This window comes from Molossus molossus, unplaced genomic scaffold (genome assembly GCF_014108415.1).
Source record: "Molossus molossus isolate mMolMol1 unplaced genomic scaffold, mMolMol1.p scaffold_m16_p_7, whole genome shotgun sequence".
Taxonomy (NCBI): domain Eukaryota; kingdom Metazoa; phylum Chordata; class Mammalia; order Chiroptera; family Molossidae; genus Molossus; species Molossus molossus.
Window position 1 is genome coordinate 13,804,932 of NW_023425401.1, and position 23,929 is coordinate 13,828,860.

The 23,929-nt window shown below is 38.4% G+C and overlaps 1 protein-coding gene across 1 annotated transcript in view; it reads left to right on the top strand.

The window, feature by feature from the left end:
* SKAP2 (src kinase associated phosphoprotein 2) overlaps positions 1-23,929 on the top strand; it is a 179,748-nt gene that overhangs the window by 112,519 nt on the left and 43,300 nt on the right. The window contains exons 8-9 of the mRNA XM_036247317.1: positions 593-656; positions 1,053-1,190. Coding sequence (XP_036103210.1) covers positions 593-656; positions 1,053-1,190 — 202 coding nt within the window. The remainder of the gene's footprint in view (positions 1-592; positions 657-1,052; positions 1,191-23,929) is intronic.

Genomic DNA, 23,929 nt, shown 5'->3' on the forward strand with positions numbered 1-23,929 from the left:
TAAAAGAATCACATAGCAGAAAGAGTAAAATTATCAAAAGAAAAATATCAGCGTGTTAATGCGTATTGTATTGCTTAGGGTTGTGGGAGAAAAGGAAGGTAAAGGCACGTTATCAGCTCTGCAATTCAAGAGCTATCAGTGAGCATCAATATGGAATGTGTGTTTAATAAGTTTTAAATATCTGAGATTGCAGTTGAAAGCCAGTTAATTAAGTTGTCAGATAGTGTGTTGGAATCTGACAAGAACATTTTTAAGAAAACTGTACCCAGCAGTCTAAAGAAATTCACGGGTGTCTTCTAATTGTCAAGGGCAAATTTTGTTCATCAGTTCTGTCTTTGACATTGATGAAGAGAAGCAGCTTTTTTTCCTGCACAGCTGCCAGCTGCTGATCAGAGTTTCAAATCCATCATCCTCTGCTTCAATTACGTAAATTTGTCAAAATTAACTGTACATTATAAGAAGCATCCTTGCAAGAAAAGTAGTACTAGACATGAAAAGAATTACTAATGGTCTTAAAGAAATGATAAGAATGTGACATACCTTTTATTTCTACTGTGGTGATTTTTCTTGTTATTGTTTGTTTTTTTATTAGTTCACAGCAGCTTCTCCCAAAGATGCCGAAGAATGGGTACAGCAGCTGAAATTTGTATTACAAGGTAAGAGCAATACATTGAACAAGCTATTACAGCCTTTAAATACTAAATAACTGAATGATGTAGATTTTCATGTATCAAAAGCTTATTGAATTTCTGTGAGAATGACCAAGGGAACGTGACTGGTATTAATACAGACCATTGACTTTAGATTTATAAAAGTATTCTGTAAGTCCAATTGGCAAATTTGAAATTTACATATTTGTGCAACAATCAATTTTTTTAATGTTTTAATTTAAGGATAATAGCATATAATGATATTGTGACTTTGCGTTAATTTAGAAAATAGGGTTTTGAAAATCTCTTTTGCATTTTTAAAAATTCATGAACAAGTAAGAATTAATTATTTCAATGGTATTATACAGTCAAGATGTTTACTTCCCCAAACATGTCTTATAGATATGGGATCTGATGTTATTCCTGAGGAGGAGGATGAAGGAGGAGACTTATATGATGATGTTGATCATCCTCTACCAACCAGCAGTTCACCAGCCAGCAGGCAACCAATTGATGATGAAATCTATGAAGAACTTCCAGGTATTTATTATCTGATGATTCATTTAAAGATTTGGGGACTTTAATTTTTTAATTTTTAATGTCATCAAGTTGACAATATAAATAGAAAATGGTGAGCTATTAAGAACAAGGACAAAGAAAATCTTTAAAATTCTATTTTACGAAGAGGTTCTGCTTGAGATATTTCAAGTGAGTGGATGTACACTTATGAAAAGTGAACGGAATGTTAAAATGAAGCAGATACAGTCCTAATCTCATGAGACTTTTGGCTCATTAGCATTGTTTATGCTACATAATTTTTTAATTAAAAAATTGACTTGCCTTACAGTTTTTTCCACCAACTCACACATCATTTTTTATTTATACATCTTGGAAGTTCCATTAACCAGAAGTTCTATGCACACCCCATATGTCAACAACTTCTGCCTCATCTATTCATCCTTGCTGTAGTGTATGGCATTGTCTTAGAGGAATATTGTTGAATAAACAAAGGATTTATTTTATTGGATTTTTCTTATTTGATATTTTATTGATAGGAATGTTTTCTTATTCTACCTTTTTAAGCATGCTTTAGTATTTCTATGCCTCAGTACCTGTTACATAACATAAAATTAATTATTAGCTTATTTCACATGTAGTTTTAAAATGGAAAAATTGGCATGTGGAACTTAGGATGCTTAGAATATGAAAACATTCATGGGGTTGTTGCATTACTCTAGATTAAAATGAGCTTTTTTCTGGCTATTAAAAAATCTGCAGACAATAAAAAGAATTATGAGTAGTGTAAGTGAGATTTAACTAACATCATCTAGAGAGGCTACTTTTCTCTGACTACACAATTTAATGACATAGTATAAAACTTAAATTTGATTTTTAAAATACTTAAAATGTTCCAAATTAATGTACAAATATCATTTGCAATGAAGTCAGTAGAGTATAATAACTAGCACATGGACTTTAGAATCAAAAGTTTAAATTCTGCTTGTACCATCTAGTTCAGTGACTTTAAAAATCAGTTTCTTCATCTATATCATGGAGTGGATATGAACTAATGTATCGAAAGCTCTTAACACCATGCTCGAATCACAGAAAGTCCACAATAAATTGTACATCGCTATTGTTTTCATGATTGTATCTGGTAGATTCTTACCAGTGCTTATATAAGGTATAATAATAATTTTCTGAACAAGAATGAATGATTTTAATGGTATTTATACATTTAAGATATTATAAAAACCTCTCAAAATATGCATCTACATATTGCCTCTCACTACACTAGAAGATGATGATTAGTATACAAGCATAATTTTGTGGAGAATATTAGTATGTACATTTTGTTATTTTAACGAGCAATATGTTTATAACTCCTTCCTTTTTGATGTATCCTAAGGAAATGGCTATCAGCCATAGCATCAGTTATCCTCAAGAACATTCTCTTACTGCTTGCTTTTAGTCACACCATATCATTAATACAGTTATTTCAGTTTTAAAATGTTCTTAAGAGCTTGTGAGAATGTAGACTGATGTAAAATGCAAGAGCATAATCCCTTCAGCATATTACTGCCATATACATTTTATTCCTTTAAAACCCTGCCGTGATTGCATTACGTTACAGTTGTTGAATTAACTGTTAATTAAGTTCTGTGTTTCTTCAACTTGATCATTCTTTCCCTGCCCCACCAATAAAATATTGGTAAAGAATAAAGATCAAATATTCATATTATTTTCATAATAAAGACCCAAAGAAAATCTCCTGTAAGTAGCTTGAAATCTTAAAAATATGAAACATCTTTTATTTTTTCTCACTACAGATGTTTTCTTCCCTTTTCTTGGCCTGGAGCCATATGACTGTTGGAAAAAACTGGTTACTCTTTAAGTAGTTTTATTTCTTGCTGCAGTACTGGACGAAATCTAAGCTGCTCTGGGATTCCGTGGCCCCTGCTGGGATCCCAGTTGCTGTACAAAGTGATTGAGCTTGATAGAGCCTGCAACTGTGCCCCTGGGAAGGAGGCTGGTGAGGCAGCTGTGGAATGTCTAGTTCTTCTTTCTCCCCAGTTCAACCAAGACCCCTTCAACATCTGCTCAGTTCAAGTTTGTCAAGTTTGAGCCAGTTGCTACAGAGGGGATTTTTCTTGATACAAGCCCTAAAGTTGTCTCTTAGAGTTAGAGCTTTTGTTTGATTAAACATCTAAAACTAGAAAGGTAACTTTTTTCCTTTTAAAGAAAATGATCCCCCTTTCAGGATAAAAATGAAGCTAACTGCTTTTACTTTGGTGAAATAAGAATATAATTCTGAGAGGAAGTGAAAACAGTGCACTTACTTACAAACTGTTGGTGTTTTCCAGTTCTGTACAAAGAACTGCATTTCTCAGAAATCTGACCAGTTAAATTCCCAGAATTAATAAATACGGCAATTTCAACACAATTTTCTGTCAATTACATATAGTTGAAAACTAATCCTCTTAGTTGAAAGATGAAGCGTATAAATGTGTTTGAAGAAAAATCTAAGCATTCAGCGTTACTTTAAATCACAGAGTTCTTCTGAGAAAGTAAAGCTCTTATTTTAATAAATGTATTTGTTAATGTAAAGTAAACCTGCAGTGTTTAAGTCTCAAGAGTAAGAAGAAGAAAACATTGTTTAAAAAATTGTATTGCAAAATATCCCTTGAAAAATATTTACAATTCTATGGGAGTATAAGTAGTTTCATTGTAATTGTTTTTCAGTTAGAATATTCTAACTTTATTACAGCAGCTTCTCTTTAATTTTTTGTTCATTAATTTTTAACTAACTTCATAAAAGAGTAAGAATAAATTTGTAAGATTTCTTTGTTTTTAGGGGATTTATACAAATGTACGGAAGAGTTGAGAGAGTACTATTTCTGGGGAGTATTAAAAGTATTTGCCTTTTCTTCAAATACCCTAATGCTTTGACACCTTTTATGTCTTAGGACCTATTAACACAGGGCAAGTCAGGTTTGCTTATATTATAATGTTACTATGGCATATTTGTGTTTGCAGAGCTAACATATTGATCAAAGTGCGTTAAACTGTTTCATAACACAGTAATGAGTTCATTTGGCTTAGCACAAATTTCAGAAGTTATTGCTCACTTTTAAATTAGAAATGCAGAGGAGCATTTTTATTTGATTTTGAATCTTGAAAAAAACAACAACAACAGTACTTGGGGAATTGCCACAGAAATCGACCCAACTTGCTCATCTCTTCTAGTTACCATGCCACTTGCTTTTTAATTATTTTTTTTAATGTCAGGAAATTATGCAGAAGCAACAGAAACAAAATGATGTTTCTAGATATAGACTGAATAGAATTAGCCCAGTAACAAGAATGGTAACCACCCATTAGCCCGTTAGCCTGTTTCGATTGCGAAAATGGCAGTGGAGTGAATGGAAGCTACGCAGACCATCTCCCAGGACCAAACTGGAATTACAACTAAAATAAAGACAAATCATTGGGGGGAAAGCAACAGAAGCAGCTTGCAAGGACCATATAACCGGGGACACTGAATTGATCCTTGTAGGATGGCGGAGATGTGAGATGGGGGCTGGGAGCCCACAAACAGCAGTGGTCTTAGCTGTGAGCAGTGCCCTTGGGGTTAAACTCCCAAGCCCACTCCACAGTGCAGAGCCAGGACAGAGCACTAAAATAGCCACAGCCAATCACGTTGGGTTCTGGCAGAGGGAGAGCAGACTGGACTGTAACTGTGTGGGGACACTCGGGATTTGGAGGGCACTAGAGCTTTTGCTGAGTTTCGGCCACGCAGGACAGTGGCCATCTTATTCCTGCCCAGGGCTCCCCACCCAGGTGGGCCATGGAAATGCAAACTGAGGCTTATTAACAACCAGCATCTGCCCCACCCTCGGGAAATCCTCTTATGCAGAACACCTGAGGGAGTTTTTTATTCAACTGAGAACCCAAGGCTCTTCAAGTAACCACAATTAATAGCCTTCAGGCAAAAAGCTAGAGGATAACTGAACTGTTCCTGGGTTTGCAAATCTACCCGGGAAGGTAAGACTTGACAGTCATGTTTAATGGGGGTCCTCCCACGCTCATCCAAACCCAGTAGAAGGAGCCACAAACAGCAGAATACCAACACCCACAGGGAAAATTTGGCAGGCTCCAAAACCCACTGAGATAGCCAAAATGGTGAACAAGATACCTCTACTGAAGATGAGATAAATGAAATACAGTTAAGCAAGTTATCAGAGGTAGAATTCAGAGCCATGATCTTGAGAAAGCTCAACAGCATGAGTAAGGACATCAACACCATGAGTAAAGACATAGAAACATTGAAAATCAACCAATTGGAAATGAAAAACCACCAAGAAGAAATGAAGAATGACATAGCAGAAATAAAAACATATTGGAAGGACTAAACAGCAGACTAGAGGAAGCTGAGGACCGGATAAGTGAATTAGAAGACAGGGTAGAAAAAATTAACCAATCAGAAAACCAAAAGGAAACAACAATTAAGTAACAGGAAGACAGCTAAAGAGAACCGTGGGACAACTGGAAATATAGTAACTCATAGGAGTTCCTGAAGAAGAAGATGATGAACAAGGGTTAGAGAATATATTTGAAGAAATAGTGACAGAAAACTTTCTTAATTTGGTGAAGGAAGAAGGCATTCAAGTTCAAGAAGCACAGAGAGCCCCAAGTAAGAAGAACCCAAACAGGCCCACACCAAGACACAGTAATTAAAATGCCAAAAATTAAAGACAAATTGAGAATCCTAAAGGCAGCAAGAAATAAGCAACAAGTTACTTACAAAGGAACCCCCAAAAGGCTATCAGCTGACTTCTCAACAGAAACACTGCAGGCCAGAAGGGAATGGCATGAAGTAATCAAGGTCATGAAAAACAAGACTCTGAATCCAAGGCTACTCTATCCAGCAAGGCTATTATTCAAAATAGAAGGTCAAATAAAGGCCTTCCCAGGAAAAAAAAAAGGGGGGGGAGGGGGCTAAGGGAGTACATTAGCACCAAACCAGCAGTGCAAGAAATGTTAAAAGGACTACTGTAATTAGTAGAAGAAATAGGAAGAAAAATATAACACACTACACAAAAATGGCAATAAATAAGTACATATCAGTAATCACCTTCAATTCAAATGAATTGAATGCTCTGATAAAAAGACACAGAATAGCTGATTGGATAAGAAAGCATGACTCATGTATATGATGTTTACAAGAGACCCACCTCATAACAAGAGACTCACATAGATTGAAAGTGAAGGGATGGAAAAAAATCGTCCAAGCAAATAGAAAGGAAAAAAAAAAGCTGGGGTAGCAATACTCATATCTGATCAAATAGATTTCAGAATGAAGGCCATAACTAGAGACAAAGAAGGTTGCTACATAATATTCAAAGGATCTATCCAACAGGAAGATATAACCTTGGTAAACATATATGCACCCAATATAGAAGCACCAAAATATATTAAAAATCTTCTGGAGGACTTCAAAGGAGAAATTGACAGCAATACAATCATAGTAGGGGACTTCAACACCCTGCTGACATCACTGGGTAGATCCTCTAGACAAAAAATTAACAAGGGAACAGACACTCTAAATGAAGCACTAGACCAAATGGATTTAATAGATATCTACAGAGAATTACACCCCAAAACTACAGAATTCACAGTATTTTCAAGTGCACATGGGACATTCTCAAAGACCACATGTTAGGACACAAACTAAGCCTCTACAAGTTCAAGAAGATTGAAATCATATCAAGCATCTTCTCAGATCACAATGGCATGAAACTAGAAATCAGTTGCAACAAGAACATGCAAAGACATTGGAACACATGGACGCTAAATAGCATGTTTTTAAACAGTGAATGGGTTACTGAGGAGATCAAGGAAGAAATTAAAAACTTCCTGGAAACCAATGAAAATGAACACACAACGACACAAAATCTATGGGATGCAGCGAAAGCAGTTCTAAGAGGGATGTTCATAGAACTACAAGCCTACCTCAAGAAACAAGAAAAATTTCTAATAGACTAACCTCACAACTTAAAGAACTAGAAAGCAAACAAAAAGAAAACCCCAGAGCAAGTAGAAGGAAGAACAAAGTAAAGATCAGAGCAGAAATAAATGACATGGAGACCAAAAAAACAATTCAAAGGATCAATAAAACAAAGAGCTGGTTCTTCGAAAAGATAAACAAGATTGATGGACCCTTAGCTAGACTCACCAAGAAACAAAGAGGGAGAACCCAAATACACAAAATCAGAAATGAAAGAGGAGAAGTAACAGCTGACACCACAGAAATATAAAGGATTGTTAACAAATACTATGAACAATTATATGGCAACAAATTCAACAATCTATATGAAATGGACAAATTTCTAAAAACACATAGTCTCCCAAAACTGAACCAGGAAGAGAGAAAACTTGAACAGACCAATAACAACTAAGGAAATTGAAGATGTAATCAAGAATCTCCAAGCAAACAAAAGCCCAGGCCCAGGCGGCTTCACGGGGGAGTTTTACTGAACATTCAAAGAAGAACTAACTATTCTTCACCTTAAACTATTTTAAATAATTCAAGAAGAAGGAAGATTTCCAAACTTGTTTTATGAGGCGAGCATAATTCTAATCCCCAAACCAGAAAAAGACACTACAAAGAAAGAAAACTACAGGCCAATATCCCTGTTGAACATAGATGCCAAAATCCTTAACAAAATACTAGCAAATCAGATCCAACAATAAATTATTCACCATGACCAAGTGGGATTCATCGCAGATATGCAAGGCTGGTACAATATTCACAAATCAATAAATGTGATACACCACATAAACAAAATGAAAGATAAAAACCACATGATCATATCAATAGATGCTGAAAAAGCATTCGACAAAATCCAGTACCCATTTCTTTTTTTTTTTTTTTTTATCCTCACCCGAGGACATTTTTCCATTTTTTGTTCAGGTAGAGTGGGAGGGAGAGAGAGGAACAGAGAGAGAGAGAGAAACATCGATGTGAAAGGAACACATCGAGTGGCTGCCACCCGCACAACCGACCAGGGCCGGGGACAAACTGCAGCCAAGGTACGTGCCCTTAGCGGGAACCAAACCCGGGTCTCTCTGTACCGCAGGCCGACGCTCTAACCGCTGAGCCAAACCGGCCAGGGCCAGTACCCATTTCTGATTAAAATGCTCAGCACTGTGAAGGGATCATATCTCGACATAAGAAAGACCATCTATGAAAGACCTACAGCTAACATCAATCTCAATGGGCAAACACTAAAAGCATTTTCCTTAAGAACAGGAACAAGACAGGGATGCCCACTTTCACCACTCTTATTTAACATAGTACTGGAAGTCTTAGACACAGCAATCAGATATGAAGAAAAAATAAAAGGGATCCAAATTGGAAAGGAGGAAGTGAAACTGTCATTATTCACAAATGACATGATATTATACATAGAAAACCCTAAACACTCTATCAAAAATCTATTAGACTTAATAAATGAATTTGGCAAGGTAGCAGGATACAAAATTAACATCAAGAAATTGATGGTATTCTTATACATCAGTAATGAACTCACAGAAAGTGAAACTAAAAAAACCAGTCTCATTTACCATCGCGGCAAAAAAAATTAAGATACCTAGGAATAAACTTAACCAAAGAAGTAAAAGATCTATTTGTGGAAAACTACAGGACATTGAAAAAAGAAATAGAAGATATAAAAAGTGGAAGCACGTACCTTGTTCATGGATTGGAAGAATTAACATCATTAAAATGTCCATATTACCCAAAGCAATCTATAGATTCAGTGCAATCCCCATCAAAATACCAATGACATATTTCACAGAACTGGAACAAATATGTCAAAAGTTCTTATGGAATAAAAAAAGACCCCGAATAGCCACAGCAATCTTGAAAAAGAAGGACAAAGTAGGTGGGATCACAATACCAGATATCAGGTTATACTACAAAGCTACTGTAATAAAAACAGCCTGGTACTGGCACAAGAACAGGCATATAGACCAGTGGAACAGAATAGAGAACTCAGAAATGGACCCTAGACATTATGCTCAATTAATATTTGACAAAGGTGGCAAGAGCATGCAATGGAGTAAAGACAGCCTTTTTAATAAATGGTCTTGGGAAAATTGGAAAGCTACATGCAAAAAAATGAAACTAGACCATCATCTTACACTGTACACATGAATAAACTCAAAATAGATAAAAGACTTAAATGTGACTCATGAATTCATAAAAATCCTAGAAAAAAATGTAGGCAACACAATTTCGGACATCATATGCAGCACAATTTTCACTGATACATCACCTAAGGCAACAGAAACAACGGAAAAAATGAACACATGGGACTACTTCAAACTAAAAAGCTTTACAGCAAAAGAAACAACCATCAAAATGGAAAGGGAACCCACTGTATGGGAGAACATCATTGCCAATGATACATCAGATAAGGGGTTAATTTCCAATATATATAGAGTGCTCATACAACTCAACAAAAGGAAGACAACTCAATTAAAAAAATGGGTAGAGGAACTAAATAGACACCTCTCCAAATAGGACATACATATGGCCAAAAGATATATGAAGAAATGCTCAACATCACTAATCAGCAGAGAGATGCAAATTAATGCAATAATGAGGTATCACCTCACACCTGTCAGAATGGCCACCATCACCAAATCATCAAACAACAAGTGTTGGCATGGGTATGGAGAAAAGGGGACTCTAATACACTGCTGGTGGGAATGCAGACTGGTGCAGCCACTATGGAAAACAATATGGTGTTACCTCAAAAAATTAAAAATTGATCTTCCATTTGATCCAGTAATCCCTCTCCTAGGAATATACCCTAAGAAACCTGAAACACCAATCAGAAAGAATATATGTACCCCCATGTTCATAGCAGCACTATTTACAATAGCTAAGATCTAGAAACAGCCCAAGTGTCCATCAATAGGCGAATGGATAAAAAAGCCGTGGTGCATATACACAATGGAGTACTATGCAGCTGTAAGAAAGAAAGATTGCTTGTCCTTTGAGACGACATGGAAGGATCTGGAGAGTATCATCCTAAGCAAAACAAGCCAAGCAGAGAAAGACAAATATCATATGATCTCACTTATTTGTGGAATATAATGAATATAACTGAGGAACAGGGTGGAACCAGAGATGTGGAAGTAGGGTACAGACTGATAACCCTCAGAAGGGGTCAGGGAGATAAACCACAGAACTTCTATGCATGTACGCATAACCGATGGACAACAAAGCTGGGGATGGGGTAGGGGTGTGGTTGGGGAGGAGGGTGTCAATGCTGAAAAAGAGAGAAACATCTGTAACAAAAATAAATTAATAAAAATAAATAAATCTGCACCTTTCAGGGAAATTGTATTTGAAATTCTTTTGGCAAGTGAGCTAGAGGAAAGAAGGCAACATAAAACAGGAAGACAAATTCTCAACTCTATTAACCTGTTTTTTTTAAGTGTTAATTTATTCCTTTTTAAAAATTTAATGACAGACTGAACTATTTTGAGCCTGAAAAGGGTGTTTTTATCCTTTGTTCATTCAATTTCATTTTAAATTTATTTAGTCCTACTATCTGTATTGAAAATGAAATATGAAGCAAAATGCAGCTGTTAATATTTTTTTCAGGGAACTTACTATGTATATATAAAAAAGAAGAGTGTTTGGGTATTTAAATTTCGAGTGTTCTCCAGCAAGTGGATACAAATGCTAACTTCATCAGTAAGTGGTTACAATCACCCAAAATACATTTTAGCTTTATTTTCTTGCTGAATGATTATCACTCATATTACCAAGTTATTATCAAGATAATAGGGGTTTTTAGAGTCTGTCAGTGATGGTAAGTTCTGTTTTCACCAAAGAAATTTTCTCATTCCTTCTTTAGAATGCAATGGAAAGATACCAGTTGACTTTCACAGAACCACATATATTCATTATTGTAATATTGTTAATCCAGGCAGTCTGTTGGCATTCTTTTTTCTTAAACTATGGTACTAGTGATCTTGTGTCCTACAATATTGTATGGTACATTTTTTCCCCAAGTAGATAACTAGATTACAGTCAATTTTTTGGATGGTGTTAGCTCTGAACTCTACTGAGAGGGTTATCTGATGTTATAGAATACAAGGGAACCATTCATAAATTAGGGTCACTACACATGTCTAAATAGTTTATATTTTTATCTTTGTGGAGTATAATGTGGTATCAGTGTTCTTTATAGAGATGCCTCTTTCATAATATGGCCTGAGGCTTTGCCTATCATGTAGCTTTTCTCTACTTTGCCATTGGCATTGGAAATGAATTATTTCCACCGCAAGAGATGGTTTATATATTAAAACCCAAAATACCTGTGTGCATGCAAAACAGATTTTTGTTGATAGAAAGATAAAACTAACCCATTTTTGTACCATGGAGCTACAACAGTGGTTTTCAACCAAGGGAGATTTTGGCCCCCAGGGTACATTTAATGATTTAATGCCTGTAGACATTTTTGTTGCCACAATCGGTGTGTGTGTGTGTGTGTGTGTGTGTGGTGTGGTGTGTATTACAGGCATCTAGTGGGTAGGGGCCAGGGATGCTGCTGCTAAACATTCTATAATACACAGGAAAGCCCCCCCAATAATGAAGAATGGCCCAAAATGTCAGTAGTACTGAGATTGAGAAACCCTGGCACAGGGATATACCGGACAGCTTTGGCTTTATCACCTTTTTTTTATCTGTATTCATTGAGTTATAAAAACCCATAACCTACACTCTGTATAAAAGTATACTTTTATGGACACAACATAGGTTTTCTTATATCCCTAAAGCTAGGATTACATAGAATGGTTCTAGGTCATAAGGGACCACGTGGACTGTCTGTCACCGTTTCCTTCAGGGGGTTGAAGTTATATTAATCTTCAAATGAGAAAACCATGACAGACAAAAAAAGAAGGAAAGTATTTCCTCTATTTTCACGAGCCACAATATGTGAAGGAAGAGTCTTTTTTATATTGTAAATATGTCTTTCTTATGTAGATACTTGGTTTATAATATCCTGATAGAGTGACCTTCTGAGGCTGAACTGGAACAGCTGTGCCCGGGGATTGGCTCTTCTGTGAAAGGAGTCAGCCCAGGGAGAAGGTGGGCTCCGCAATGCTCGGGCCACTTGCCATTCGACAAGCACCTTTCAGAGGGGAGGAAGCCCTCTTACAGGACTTCTGCCCCTTCCTGGGACTGGATTTTGAAGAGCTTAAGGGCAGATGGCAGGGAAAATGTTCTCTGTCCCTGGAGGTCGACAGGGAGTCACTGAGGCAGCCCAAGAGGGGCTCAGTGAAGACGGCCTCACCTGGGTGTACGTCCCAACGAGTCACATTGGTGGGTCTTTATTATTCTCTATTCATTTCCTTCTTGCTCTTGCTAAGTCTTTTCCCTCACTTAAGAGAGTGAGGGAGAAACATTGACCGGTTGCCTCTTGTAAGTACCCCAATCGGGGTCTGAACCCGCAACCTAGGTGTGTGCCCTGACCAGGAATCAGTTTACAGGATGATACTCCAGCCAACTGAGCCACAACACTGAGGGCTAAGTCTTAATTTTTAAATCTTTATTTACAAATAATACATGCTCACTGGAAAAACTTTAAATATAGTTAATGTACATAAAATAGACAAATGGAAGTCATCCACTCCCTACCCTGAGTAAACATTGTTAACAGTTTGATATGAAGCTTTTTGTCTTTTTTTGAAATCCTCACCCAAGGACATTTTTCCATTTTTTGTTCAGATAGAGCGGGAGGGAGAGAGAGGAAGAGAGAGAGAGAGAAACATCAACATGAAAGGGACGTATCTAGTGGCTGCCACCTGCACGACCCATCCAGGGCCAGGGACAAACTGCAACCGAGGTGCACGCCTTTAGTGGAAACCGAACCCGGGTCGCTCCGGACCGCAGGCCAATGCTCTAACTGCTGAGTCAAACCAGCTAGGGCTCTTTTTGTCTTTTTTTTTTTTTTCTCATTTACATATAAGCAAATGCATGTAAAACTTTTAAATGAGACCTTTCTTTTTATTTAGTGTCTTCTGACCTTTCTTTTATTTCCTTACATTTTCGTCCTACTTTCTTATTAGCTGCCTCCATTTCTCATTCTTTTATTTTCCTCCCTCCAATTTTCCTTTCCCATTCTTTTTTTCTTTCTTACTTTTACCCTTCATTTCATAAATATTCTTGAGCACCTACTATGAGCCAAGTACTGTACCTAGATGCTAGGAATGAATCCCTCTGCTGTTCTACACAGACCTCGAAGGTGCAGCGACCTCTGCCCTTTCTGGCCCAAACCTTGACTTACTTCTACACACTTACTCCCCATGTTTATTTATGTCATATATTTTTACTGTATTCTTGTCATGAGTTGGTTTTGCTTTTCTGATATCGGAACCCTGTCTTCTAGCCCATAGTGTCAAAACTAGCCTTGTGTCAAAGCTGTCATGACAACTATAATGACACCTTCTCTCTGGCCATCCTCTACCTCTCCTCCTCTCCTCTGCCTCTTATCTGCTGGCTCCGCCCCCGCCCCTACACATAGAATACCTTCCTGTGTGTCTGTGACCAGCAGACTGTAGAGGCTGAGAGCGAGGGCTTTGGAGGCAAGCACACGTTGCTTTGAATCCCAGCCCCGCCCCTTACCACAGAGGAAAGGTGAAGGATGCAAGAAACAATAGTGGGCATAGGTAAAATATGCCAGTAACTTTATTGATTATTTTAACTAAAGCTTATTTTTTATTGAATGTATTGGGGTGACATTGGTTAATAAAATTATATAGGTTTCAGGTGTAAAATTCTATAATATGCCGTCTGTATATTGTGTTGTGTGTTCACCACCCCAAGTCAAGTCTCCTTCCATCACCATTTATCCCCTCTTTACCTCTTCTACCTCCCCCACCCCCTTTCCCTCTGGTAATCACCATACTGTTGTCTGTGTCCATGAGTTTTTGTGTTTGTTTTTGTGTAATCTCTTTAGTAGATGAGTGAATAAAAAAGCTGTGGTACATTTGCACAGTGGAATACTATTGAGCTGTAAAAAGAAGGAAAGAAATCTTACCTTTTGAAAGAGCATGGGTGGACCTGGAGAGTATTATGCCAAATGAAATGAGCCAATCAGAGAAAGACGAGTATCACGTGATCTCACTTATATAGAGAATCTAATGAACAAAGTAAACTAACAAACAAAATAGAAACAGACTCACAGAAACAGAATAGACTGACAGCTGTCAGAAGGGGGGGGGGTGTGGGGGCTGGGGAGAAAAGGTGAAGGGTGTAAACTAAAGCTTATTTTAAATAATTTTTTTAATTTAAAAAGATAAAACTAAATTTATCTAACAAAAGATTAGCTGGGGCAAGATGGAGATGTGGGGTAGTGAAAGCAGGCTAAGTGTTGTCTTGGTCAGGAGGAGGGAGGAAAGAAATGCTGAGTAACTTTAGTCTTTGTTACAAAATGCATGTTAAAATTTTGAAGTTAAGTACTAAATATATGGCGGTTCCCAAAGCAGCAGAGGGGAAATAAAAGGTGAACACATAAAAGAAATTTAAATCCAAAAGAAGGCAGGAAGAAGGAGCAAAGAGGAGATATGGTAAAAATAAGCCTCAATACAAAAGTAGTTACAATAAGTGTAAGTTGATTAAATCAATCTGTAAAAAGACAGAAATGATCACATTGAATATATATTTTTTAATCTAGCAACATTTTTCTTAGAGGTGATGTACTTGAAACAAAACCACAAAGAAATTTTCAAAGTAAGGGAATGGAAATAAATACACTAGGCAATTTTATCCAAAAAAAGCAAGTGTAGCAACTATATTATCATCAGACAATATAAATTTAAGGCATAAGGCAATAATAGGGCTACAGAATGACATTATATAATAATAGTAAATGCATCTGGTCACATAACCTTGAAATTTATAAAGCAAAAACTTATGAGACAAATTGGACAAATCTTCAATCATAGTGGGAGATTTTAACATACCACTTTTAGCAACTGGTAGACCAAGGATGCAAAAAATTAGTAAGGATATGGAAGATATGAACCAAAAAAAATTGAACAAACATCTAATTTATCTAGAAAGATAAAAAAGATGTGTGTTCTCTTCAGTACACATAGAATATTCATGGAAATTGATGATATGTAAGTTCACAATTGAAATCTCAACAAATTTTAATGAATCTGTATCATACAGACTATATATTCTTTAACTACAATGAAATTTAATTAGAAATCAACACTAAAAAAGATAGTTAAAAATACTCTAGCCCCTACGTTCGGAGGCTGAAAAAAATTCTTCTAAAGATCTCTTGAGTCCGGCTGGTGTGGCTCAGTGGTTGAGCATCGACCCATGTACCAAAAGGTCGCCAGTTCAATTCCTGGTCAGGGCACAAGCCCAGGTTGTGGGCCCGGTCCCCAGTGCAGGGCGTGCAGGAGGCGGCCAGTCGATGTTGTTTCTCATCACTGTTTCTATCTCTCTCTCCCTCTCACTTCCTCTCTTTCTCCCTCTCTCTCCCTCAAACATCAATAAAGGAAAAAAAAAGAACTCTTGAGTTTAAAGTGGAAATTACAATATATGTAGTTCTGAAAGACAATGAAAACAGTACAGATAAAAACTTGTGGCCTGGTGCTTTACCCATATTTTGAGGGATATGGTGATGAATAAGACAAATGAGAGAATTAATTCCTAAATAACTGGAGATGAAGGAACAATCTGGAAAACAAAACAAAACAAAAAGCTCTAAAATAAGTGTGTTTAAAATTATTAAAGAGACACACAAAAAAATAGAAACTTTAACAAGAAAAAAGGACTGGATGCAAAAATATCAGATTTTTTTTTTAAAGAACCAAATAGAATCACTAGAAATTATTGTTTATTTAGCCACCAAATTCTAAATTTTGGGACTCACATATTTATGTTTACATTACCTAGGGTACCATTAGAATGTATATTAAAAATTGTGAACCAAAAGGTAAGCAAATGTCAACCACTCTAATTAGACCAAAATACTAACATTTATAAAGCAGGAAGAAAAATTACACTGATGGGGCCGGGCTATTAAGATTTTTCCGTGAACTTTAGCTGAAGAATTTTAAAACTGTGCCAGAGGTCAGTTATTCACACTGTAGGTTTTGTATCTGTATGTAGTTGAGTACTTTATCTCTAAGCACCAGAAATCTCAACAATTAGTTTCAAGGCATCGCTTCTAATCACCTTTGTATCAGACATTTTAACTGGAGTCTTCTTTCGCAGATATGATTTGCCTTTCATGTAGAATATAAATAGATCAGAGACTGCTTGTGTTTTCAACTCCTCCATGCTTTCAGAAGATGGAATATGATCAAGTTTGTTGTAGCTTCACAAAAGTATATTTTCTTCTTTAGCTTTCAGCGTGCGCACACACGCACACATACACACACACCCACGAGCACACATCTTCAGAGACGGAATGCAGCAGGAGAGCATCAGGCTCCACTGTTTCCACAGAGAGGTCAGCTGGGAATATCAACTTCCTAAGAGTGCTCAGCTGCTTACTTTAAAGCGGTGATTAATAAGAATGGACAAGTTCAACAAAATGTCAGTGATAAATATAAGCACTCTTCATATCTGGCCTCAGCAAGTGCTATAGCTGAGCAAGTACAAAGCCCTCAATAAAGTTGGGTGGGGGGAATCAGGCCAACTTAATTAAGCTTAAGTGAAATTGTACCTTGATTTTCTTTCAGATAAGACATTCTTCTACAGATTTGTTCCTCCTCATCAGAACTTCATTGGAACTCTTACTAAGAAATAGCAACTCCAATGTCGACTTATCCGTTAGCCCCTCTGTCCCTTATTACAGGAGCTGAGATCGGCAGAACAGTTTTCTTGTAGGTGAACAAGGAGATTCAGATGCAGTTACATTTTTGAGCTCTCTTTGGAACCAGATCCCAGATCTCCTGCATCCTTGCCTGGCCCTCTTTCCATAATCCTACAAGCTAATTCTGTTTCTCTTCAGCATTCAGGTTTTGGGGACCTCAGTTCAGTGCCTGTCTCCATTGCGTCCCTTCACCTGCTCACTCCTTCACCCCAGCACTTCAGTTTTCCATACTTATCCCGCAACTGAAACAGCTTCCTCCACGTCCCCACTACTCTCCCAGTCATCAGTCTCTGTCCTCAAATTCATCTCGGGAAATTGTATTTTACTCGCCACCCCTTTCTTTGTGAAACTGTTTCCTCCTTTGGCCTTTCTTTCCCATTTTGTTTTCTTGTTACAGATAATATTTATAAATAAAGACTTGGCACTCTTTTATTTTATTATTTTTTAAATTATATTTATTTTTATGGAGTTCAGAGAGGAAGATGTCTTACTTTGTCACATTGCTTTAATCATATGCACGTACACGTAGTCATACCTGAAGGTATAAAGTTCCCAGGGGGAGAGGAAAGCAGGAAAGAGAGAGAGAGGGAGGGAGGAGAGAGAAACATCAATCAGTTGCCGCCCATACACGCCTTGATCGGGAATCGATCCTGCAACCTTTCAGTAGAGGATGGCACTCCAACCAGCTGAGCCACACTGGCCAGACAGGACACTCTTCTAGATTTCCTCATTGCCTGGTGCTTGCTGATTGTTTCAGATGGTTTTCTTATTTATCCTTTATTTCTTTAATAGTGAAGCTTTGTGTTTCTACTTTGTCTCTTCTTGTCTTCTCATCATTGATTCTTATTATTATGCATTTAATTAATTGATTCAACAAATGCTTATTGAGAGTCCCTTACATGCCTGTTGGAGGTTTAGGCATTAAAAAGGCAGACCTGGTGGTCTCAAGATAATGACAGATTTTAGTAAGTGTTACAAAGGTAATAGGATGATGTGAAAGGAGTAACTATTTTATATTTTATGGTCAAGGATGAGGTAACATTTAAACTGAAACCTCTTGGGTAAAACTGGCAAATGCCAACAACCTAAATGAAGTACCTTCTAGGCACAGGGGACATTACGTGTTGCAAAGGCCCTGAGGCTGGAGAATGCTGAGGTTTCAGGAATCAGAAGGGGGACCACGGGTAGCCATGCAGAGAGAGGTTAGAATGAGCTTGGAGAGATAGGTAAAAGCCAGGTCAAGCAGGATCTTTATAGGACAGAATTGATCTTTAATGCATTCTTATGTGCATAAATGACACTTGAAAAATTTGTGCTGAATTACTAAAGTGAGACTGACATGTATAATTACATGAGGTTGCCCAAGTACATCAAATGCTGTTTAATGGTCCTATGTGATGAAAAAATTGGATTTGAAGAGCTCTTTCTCGCTTTACTCTCCCCCTGGGCAACTTTATACCTTCAAGTATGACTACGTGTACGTGCATATGATTAAAGCGGTGTAACAAAGTAAGACATCTTCACTGAGTAGATAGTTCATCAGAAGAATGTAAGAGATGATAGGATGGTAATTATAACAATAATGGTTAACACTTAGCATGTGCCAGGTAGGTACTTTCCTAAGTATTCTCTCATTTAATACGCTTACATATTAGGTGCTATTACTTTCTGTATCTCACAGGTAAGGAAACAAAGGCGAAGGAAGATGCAGTAACTTGTTTAGAGTCACAAGCTAGAAAGTGGTGGAGTTGGGATTTGAACTTGGGCATTATGATTCGGGAGGCCAAGCTGTTAGCCAATAACTGTCTCTTCAACACAAATGTGTAAGAATCACTTTGTCTTTAACCATCAAGTACTATTTAGTGGCACACATGTACAAAAGACACCAGATAGCATAATACATCAACATTTTCCACATCAGGCCTCTCCTCTGAGCTTTGGCCTCACATTTCAAGTAACTTTTGGCTATCATGTCAAACTGGTACCTACGATCAAATTTATCATTCTTCTTGCTAATACTGCTCTTCTTTCTTTTCTGTTTAAAAAGATAAAACAAGACTCAGATCTATGCTTGACTCCTTCCTTGATTCCCTCCCCCAGTCCGATCGGTCGCCTATCGCTGCTGACTCTGCCTCTAAAGCGTTACCCGTGCCCAGCTCTCCAATCACTCAGGCTCCAGTGGTTTTTCACCGGGATCATTAGAAGTGCTCCTAAGTGCTCACGCCACTGGTGTGTGTCTCTTCACTAGCCAAGCTAAGAATCTGTTCCACATGCTGCCAACAACTGATCTCCCTAAAATATAACATGGTCAAATTAATCTCTTGTTCAATAAACTTTATAGGTCCCAAGTTCCTAGTGAATCAAGTTTGAAGTCACTGGCCAGGCCCGAACCCCTTCCACAACCTGGCTCACGTCTGCCTTTCCAGCCCCATTCTGCTGCTTAGACCCCTGTAGCCCAGACAGGCTGAACTTGTCACCTCTGCTCATTCCTGTCCTGTGCTTCATCTCAGTGCCATCACCACCTGCACGGCACTAGGGGCCTTGTGCGAAGCCGACATGTTGAGTTAATTAAATAGTTAAAGGGCAAAATTTATTCAACTAGAATATTGATAAAACTTTTAGTTGGTTAAGGGTTCCATTTTTCCATCTATACACTACACAATCAACTCTATCATATTTTCTAATATATCTCACTATGTACCAGATATAGAATGGATGCTAAGATAATGAATAAATAGCCCTGTCCTCAAATATGCTATAATTTATTTAGAGAAATAAGTATAGGAATACCTAACTATAGAAAAAAACAATAGCCCTGGCCGGTTTGGCTCAGCGGTTAGAGCGTTGGCCTGCGGTCCAGAGAGACCCGGGTTCGCTTCCCGCTAAGGGCACATACCTTGGTTGCAGTTTGTCCCCGGCCCTGGTTGGTCGTGCGGGTGGCAGCCACTCGATGTGTCCCTTTCATGTCAATGTTTCTCTTTCTCTCTCCCTCTCTCTCTCTCTCTCTCCCCCCTCCCTCCCTCCCTCCCTCCCACTCTATCTGAACAAAAAATGGAAAAATGTCCTCAGGTGAGGATTAAAAAAAAAAAAGAAAAAGAAAAAAACAATAAAACTAGACATATATAGATATCTATCAATATCTATCTATCTATCTAAATCACACTCTTACTGCCCTGGCTGGTTTGGCTCAGCGGTTAGAGCGTCGCCTGTGGTCCAGAGAGACCCGGGTTCGGTTCCCGCCAAGGGCACATACCTCGGTTGCAGTTTGTCCCCTGCCCTGGATGGTCGTGCGGGTAGCAGGCACTCAATGTGTCCCTTTAATGTCGATGTTTCTCTCTCTCTCTCTCCCCCCCTCCCACTCTATCTGAACAAAAAAATGGAAAAATATCCTCGGGTGAGGATAAAATAAAATAAAATAAATAAATCACACTCTTACCAATTCCAAAGTCTGATAGTTTTATTCTACACCTTGACCATATTTTTCCTATCCATACCTATTATAGTCACCCTTTATATATAAAGAACCTTTATAGTTACCCGTAAGAAACAATGAAAATACCATTCTGTATATTTATTACACCATTGTGTACTATTGGTATAAATATGATACTTTCTCTAAATCCACTTAGGTGGAAATTTTGTGGTCATTTGATTAGAAACAATTAAATTTTATATTTATTGGGCATAGTACAGTATTTTTTTTTAATCCTCATCCTAGGACATTCTTACATTCATTTTCAGACAGAGCAGGAGGGAGAGAGGAAAGAAGAGAGAGAGAGAAACATCGATGTGAGAGAGACACATTGAGAGAGATACATTGAGTGGCTGCCACCCACACAACCCCAACTGGAGCCGGGTACAAACTGCAGCCGAGGCATGTGCCCCTAGTGCGAACTGAACCCAGATCTCTCTGGCCCGTGGGCCGACGCTCTAACCACTGAGCTAAACTGGCCAGGACTGTATAGTATTTTTTTAAAGTATAAAATGGTATTATACTGAATACAGTGTAGTATTATGGCATAATACTAAATACAATATTATAATATATCCTCTACCATTCTGGGCAATAACCCTTTTATTAAGAATGTCTCACCCTGGCTGGTACGCGCAGTGGTTAGAGTGTCAGCCAATGGACCAAAGGGTTGTAGGCTTGATTCCCAGTCGAGGGAATGTACCGGGCACGTTTGATCCCTGGCCCTGGTCGTGCTGGAGACAACCAATGGATGTGTCTCTCTCACATCGATGTGTTTTGTTTTTTTTTGCTCCTTCTCTCCCTTCCACTCTATCTAAATATCAATGGGAAAATATCCTCGAGTGAGGATTAACAGCAACAACAACAACAACAAAAAGTCTCATCTGATGCTAGGAGACAACATATACAAAAAAGTTCAAGCCCTGGCTGGTCTGGCTCAGTGGTTAGAGCGTCAGAACGCAGACCAGAGTCCCGGGTTCCCGCTAAGGGCACATACCTTGGTTGCGGTTTGTCCCCAGCCCCGGTTGGGGTCGTGTAGGTGGCAACCAGTTGATGTGTCTCTCTCACATTGATGTTTCTCTCTCTCTTTCCTCCTCCCTCTCTCCTGCTCTTTCTGAAGATAAATGTAAAAATGTCCTCAGGTGAGGATAAAAGAAAAATTCAAAACCTCCTTTATAAACAGATTAATACTTTTTCATTTAACGGAGAAAATATTTTCAAGAAAAACATAAGTCAGGAATTTCTTAAGGCATATATTTTTATTGCTCCAAAATGTTGGCTAGCTCTCCCCTGGTCAGACGATGAAGCCCATACTCCTCACCTGGGCCTTCAGAGGTCTTCCCCAGGCGGATCGAAACTTCACACCCAGGTCCAATCCCGGTCACACTGCACCAGCCCTCCAGTTTCAAGCACTACCCTCCTCTCCGTCTCCCAGGCACTCATTCTTTCCCAGTCTCACATTCTTGTTCTCACACTCCCATCTGGAACGCTGTTTCCTCAGCTCAGATTCTAACCAGATCCTCTGCTTTCTAGGCCCAGATCAAATCCTGTCTCCCCAGAAAAGCATCTTCTCCCCACACCAGCAGAAGCGACCTCTGCCTCTCTGACCTTCTGTGGCACTGTTCATTTGAGAAGTAATCACACACAACTATGTGACATTTTTATGTTGTTATCTACTGCCCTGTAAATCGTATATTAATGTTTTACTTTTCATGTGATTATTTGGGAAACAAGCAAATGGATGGATCTTTATAACTTATCTTTATTATACCTGCAGGAACCAAACCCTGTATTTTTCGGCATTCCCCTAGAGTACTTAGACCAGTAACTTCCTCATGAGAAGTTAATAAATAATACCTGAAAAATGTAGTCTTTAGTTAGAGCGGCCTGTTAGTTAAATTAGGAGAAATCCTTTCTCTATAATGATTCTTTTCCTAATAGCACCAATTGTTGCAGAATCCTAAAAGAATGAGATACTGAAATGTGTACTATTAGTGGTACATTGAAGTATGGTTGGTCTCCCAAAACCTTGTTAAAATCTAACTTTACTATTCCCGTCAGCATAGTCTCAAATAAATAAACTTTTGAAATGAAATACATTGAGTGATGAAAAGCTCTAATACATCAATCTTTTGTACCGTTAAGGATAGATCATCTACTGTGAACAGCAGGGCGACTTGGGGTAGGTTCCCTATGGTAGGTTAGTCATCTCAAGCAAGACACTTTCCAGGAAATGACATCCTCCTTCACTTCCACTCATTTATAAAAGACCACGGGTAATGTAGGTTTAAAGAGCACGGGATCATAACTATGATTTTTAAAAGCTGACATCTGCAAAATCAGAGCACTTAATGTAACTAGGAAGAAAATAACGAGCTTCATGTTTCAAAGTAAACTCAGATATGGAAGGTTGCAGAAGCAGCTCTCGGGGTGGTGAGACAAAGGCTAAGAATCAATGATTAGATAGATGCTGGGGGAAAGGGTTTAAAAATGATCTTTCCAGCCACTACTTTGAGCCGGTGGGCGTGCAGAGCCAGCGGGGTCTAGGAAACAGGAGGGCTGCGGTCCGCATTCAGTCTGCTCGCTCCTGTGCCAGCACGCCTTACCGCAGGCCCTTTATTTCCTTCTCCCTCCGCACCCTTCCCCGCAAGGAGGCTCCTGTTCTCAGCACAGTTCACTTCCCTCTCCTGTTCTGCACACCTCATCTCCTCCCTGCTCAGCCTGTTTCCTTTCAGAAGCTGCCTTACACCTCAGTCCTCCCTGGAAACCTAGCTCCGCTGTGGGGCCACAGTAAAGGTCGTTGCACCCATAATGAAATACAGCCTCTCCCTGTATTGCCTAAGACAAAACCGTGAGAGACAGTGATCTCAAAGTATGTAAGTACATGTCTAGACACTTTAGAATAGGTGAGTGTTGAGCCTGGTTGTTTATTAATATTTTCTAAGAGTCCAGCATGAATTGAGAGGTATTCTGAAGAGATTATTTAATATTATAACACATAAACTGAAAAGGAAGGGTGAAGGAAATGAAACGAATGAAATGAGAAAAGAAAAAAGAAAAGCCCTACATTTATATAAGGAATTCAATGATTCATTATTCATGCAACAAATTAGTATCGATTATTCATGTCAGGCACTGTGCTAGGCACGGGGGGATGCAATGTTGACCAGTATAACTCAGAGTTTGTTAAATAGAAATATAAACTATAACAAATTCTTGTTTGGCCGGTGTGGCTCAGTGGGTGAGCGTCGACCCCTGCACCAGGAGGTCGCTGGTTGGATTCCCGGTCAGGGCACATGCCCAGGTTGTGGGCCCGATTCCCGGTAGGGGGTGTGCAGGAGGCGGCCAGTTGATGTTTTCTCTCATCAGTGTTTCTATTTCTC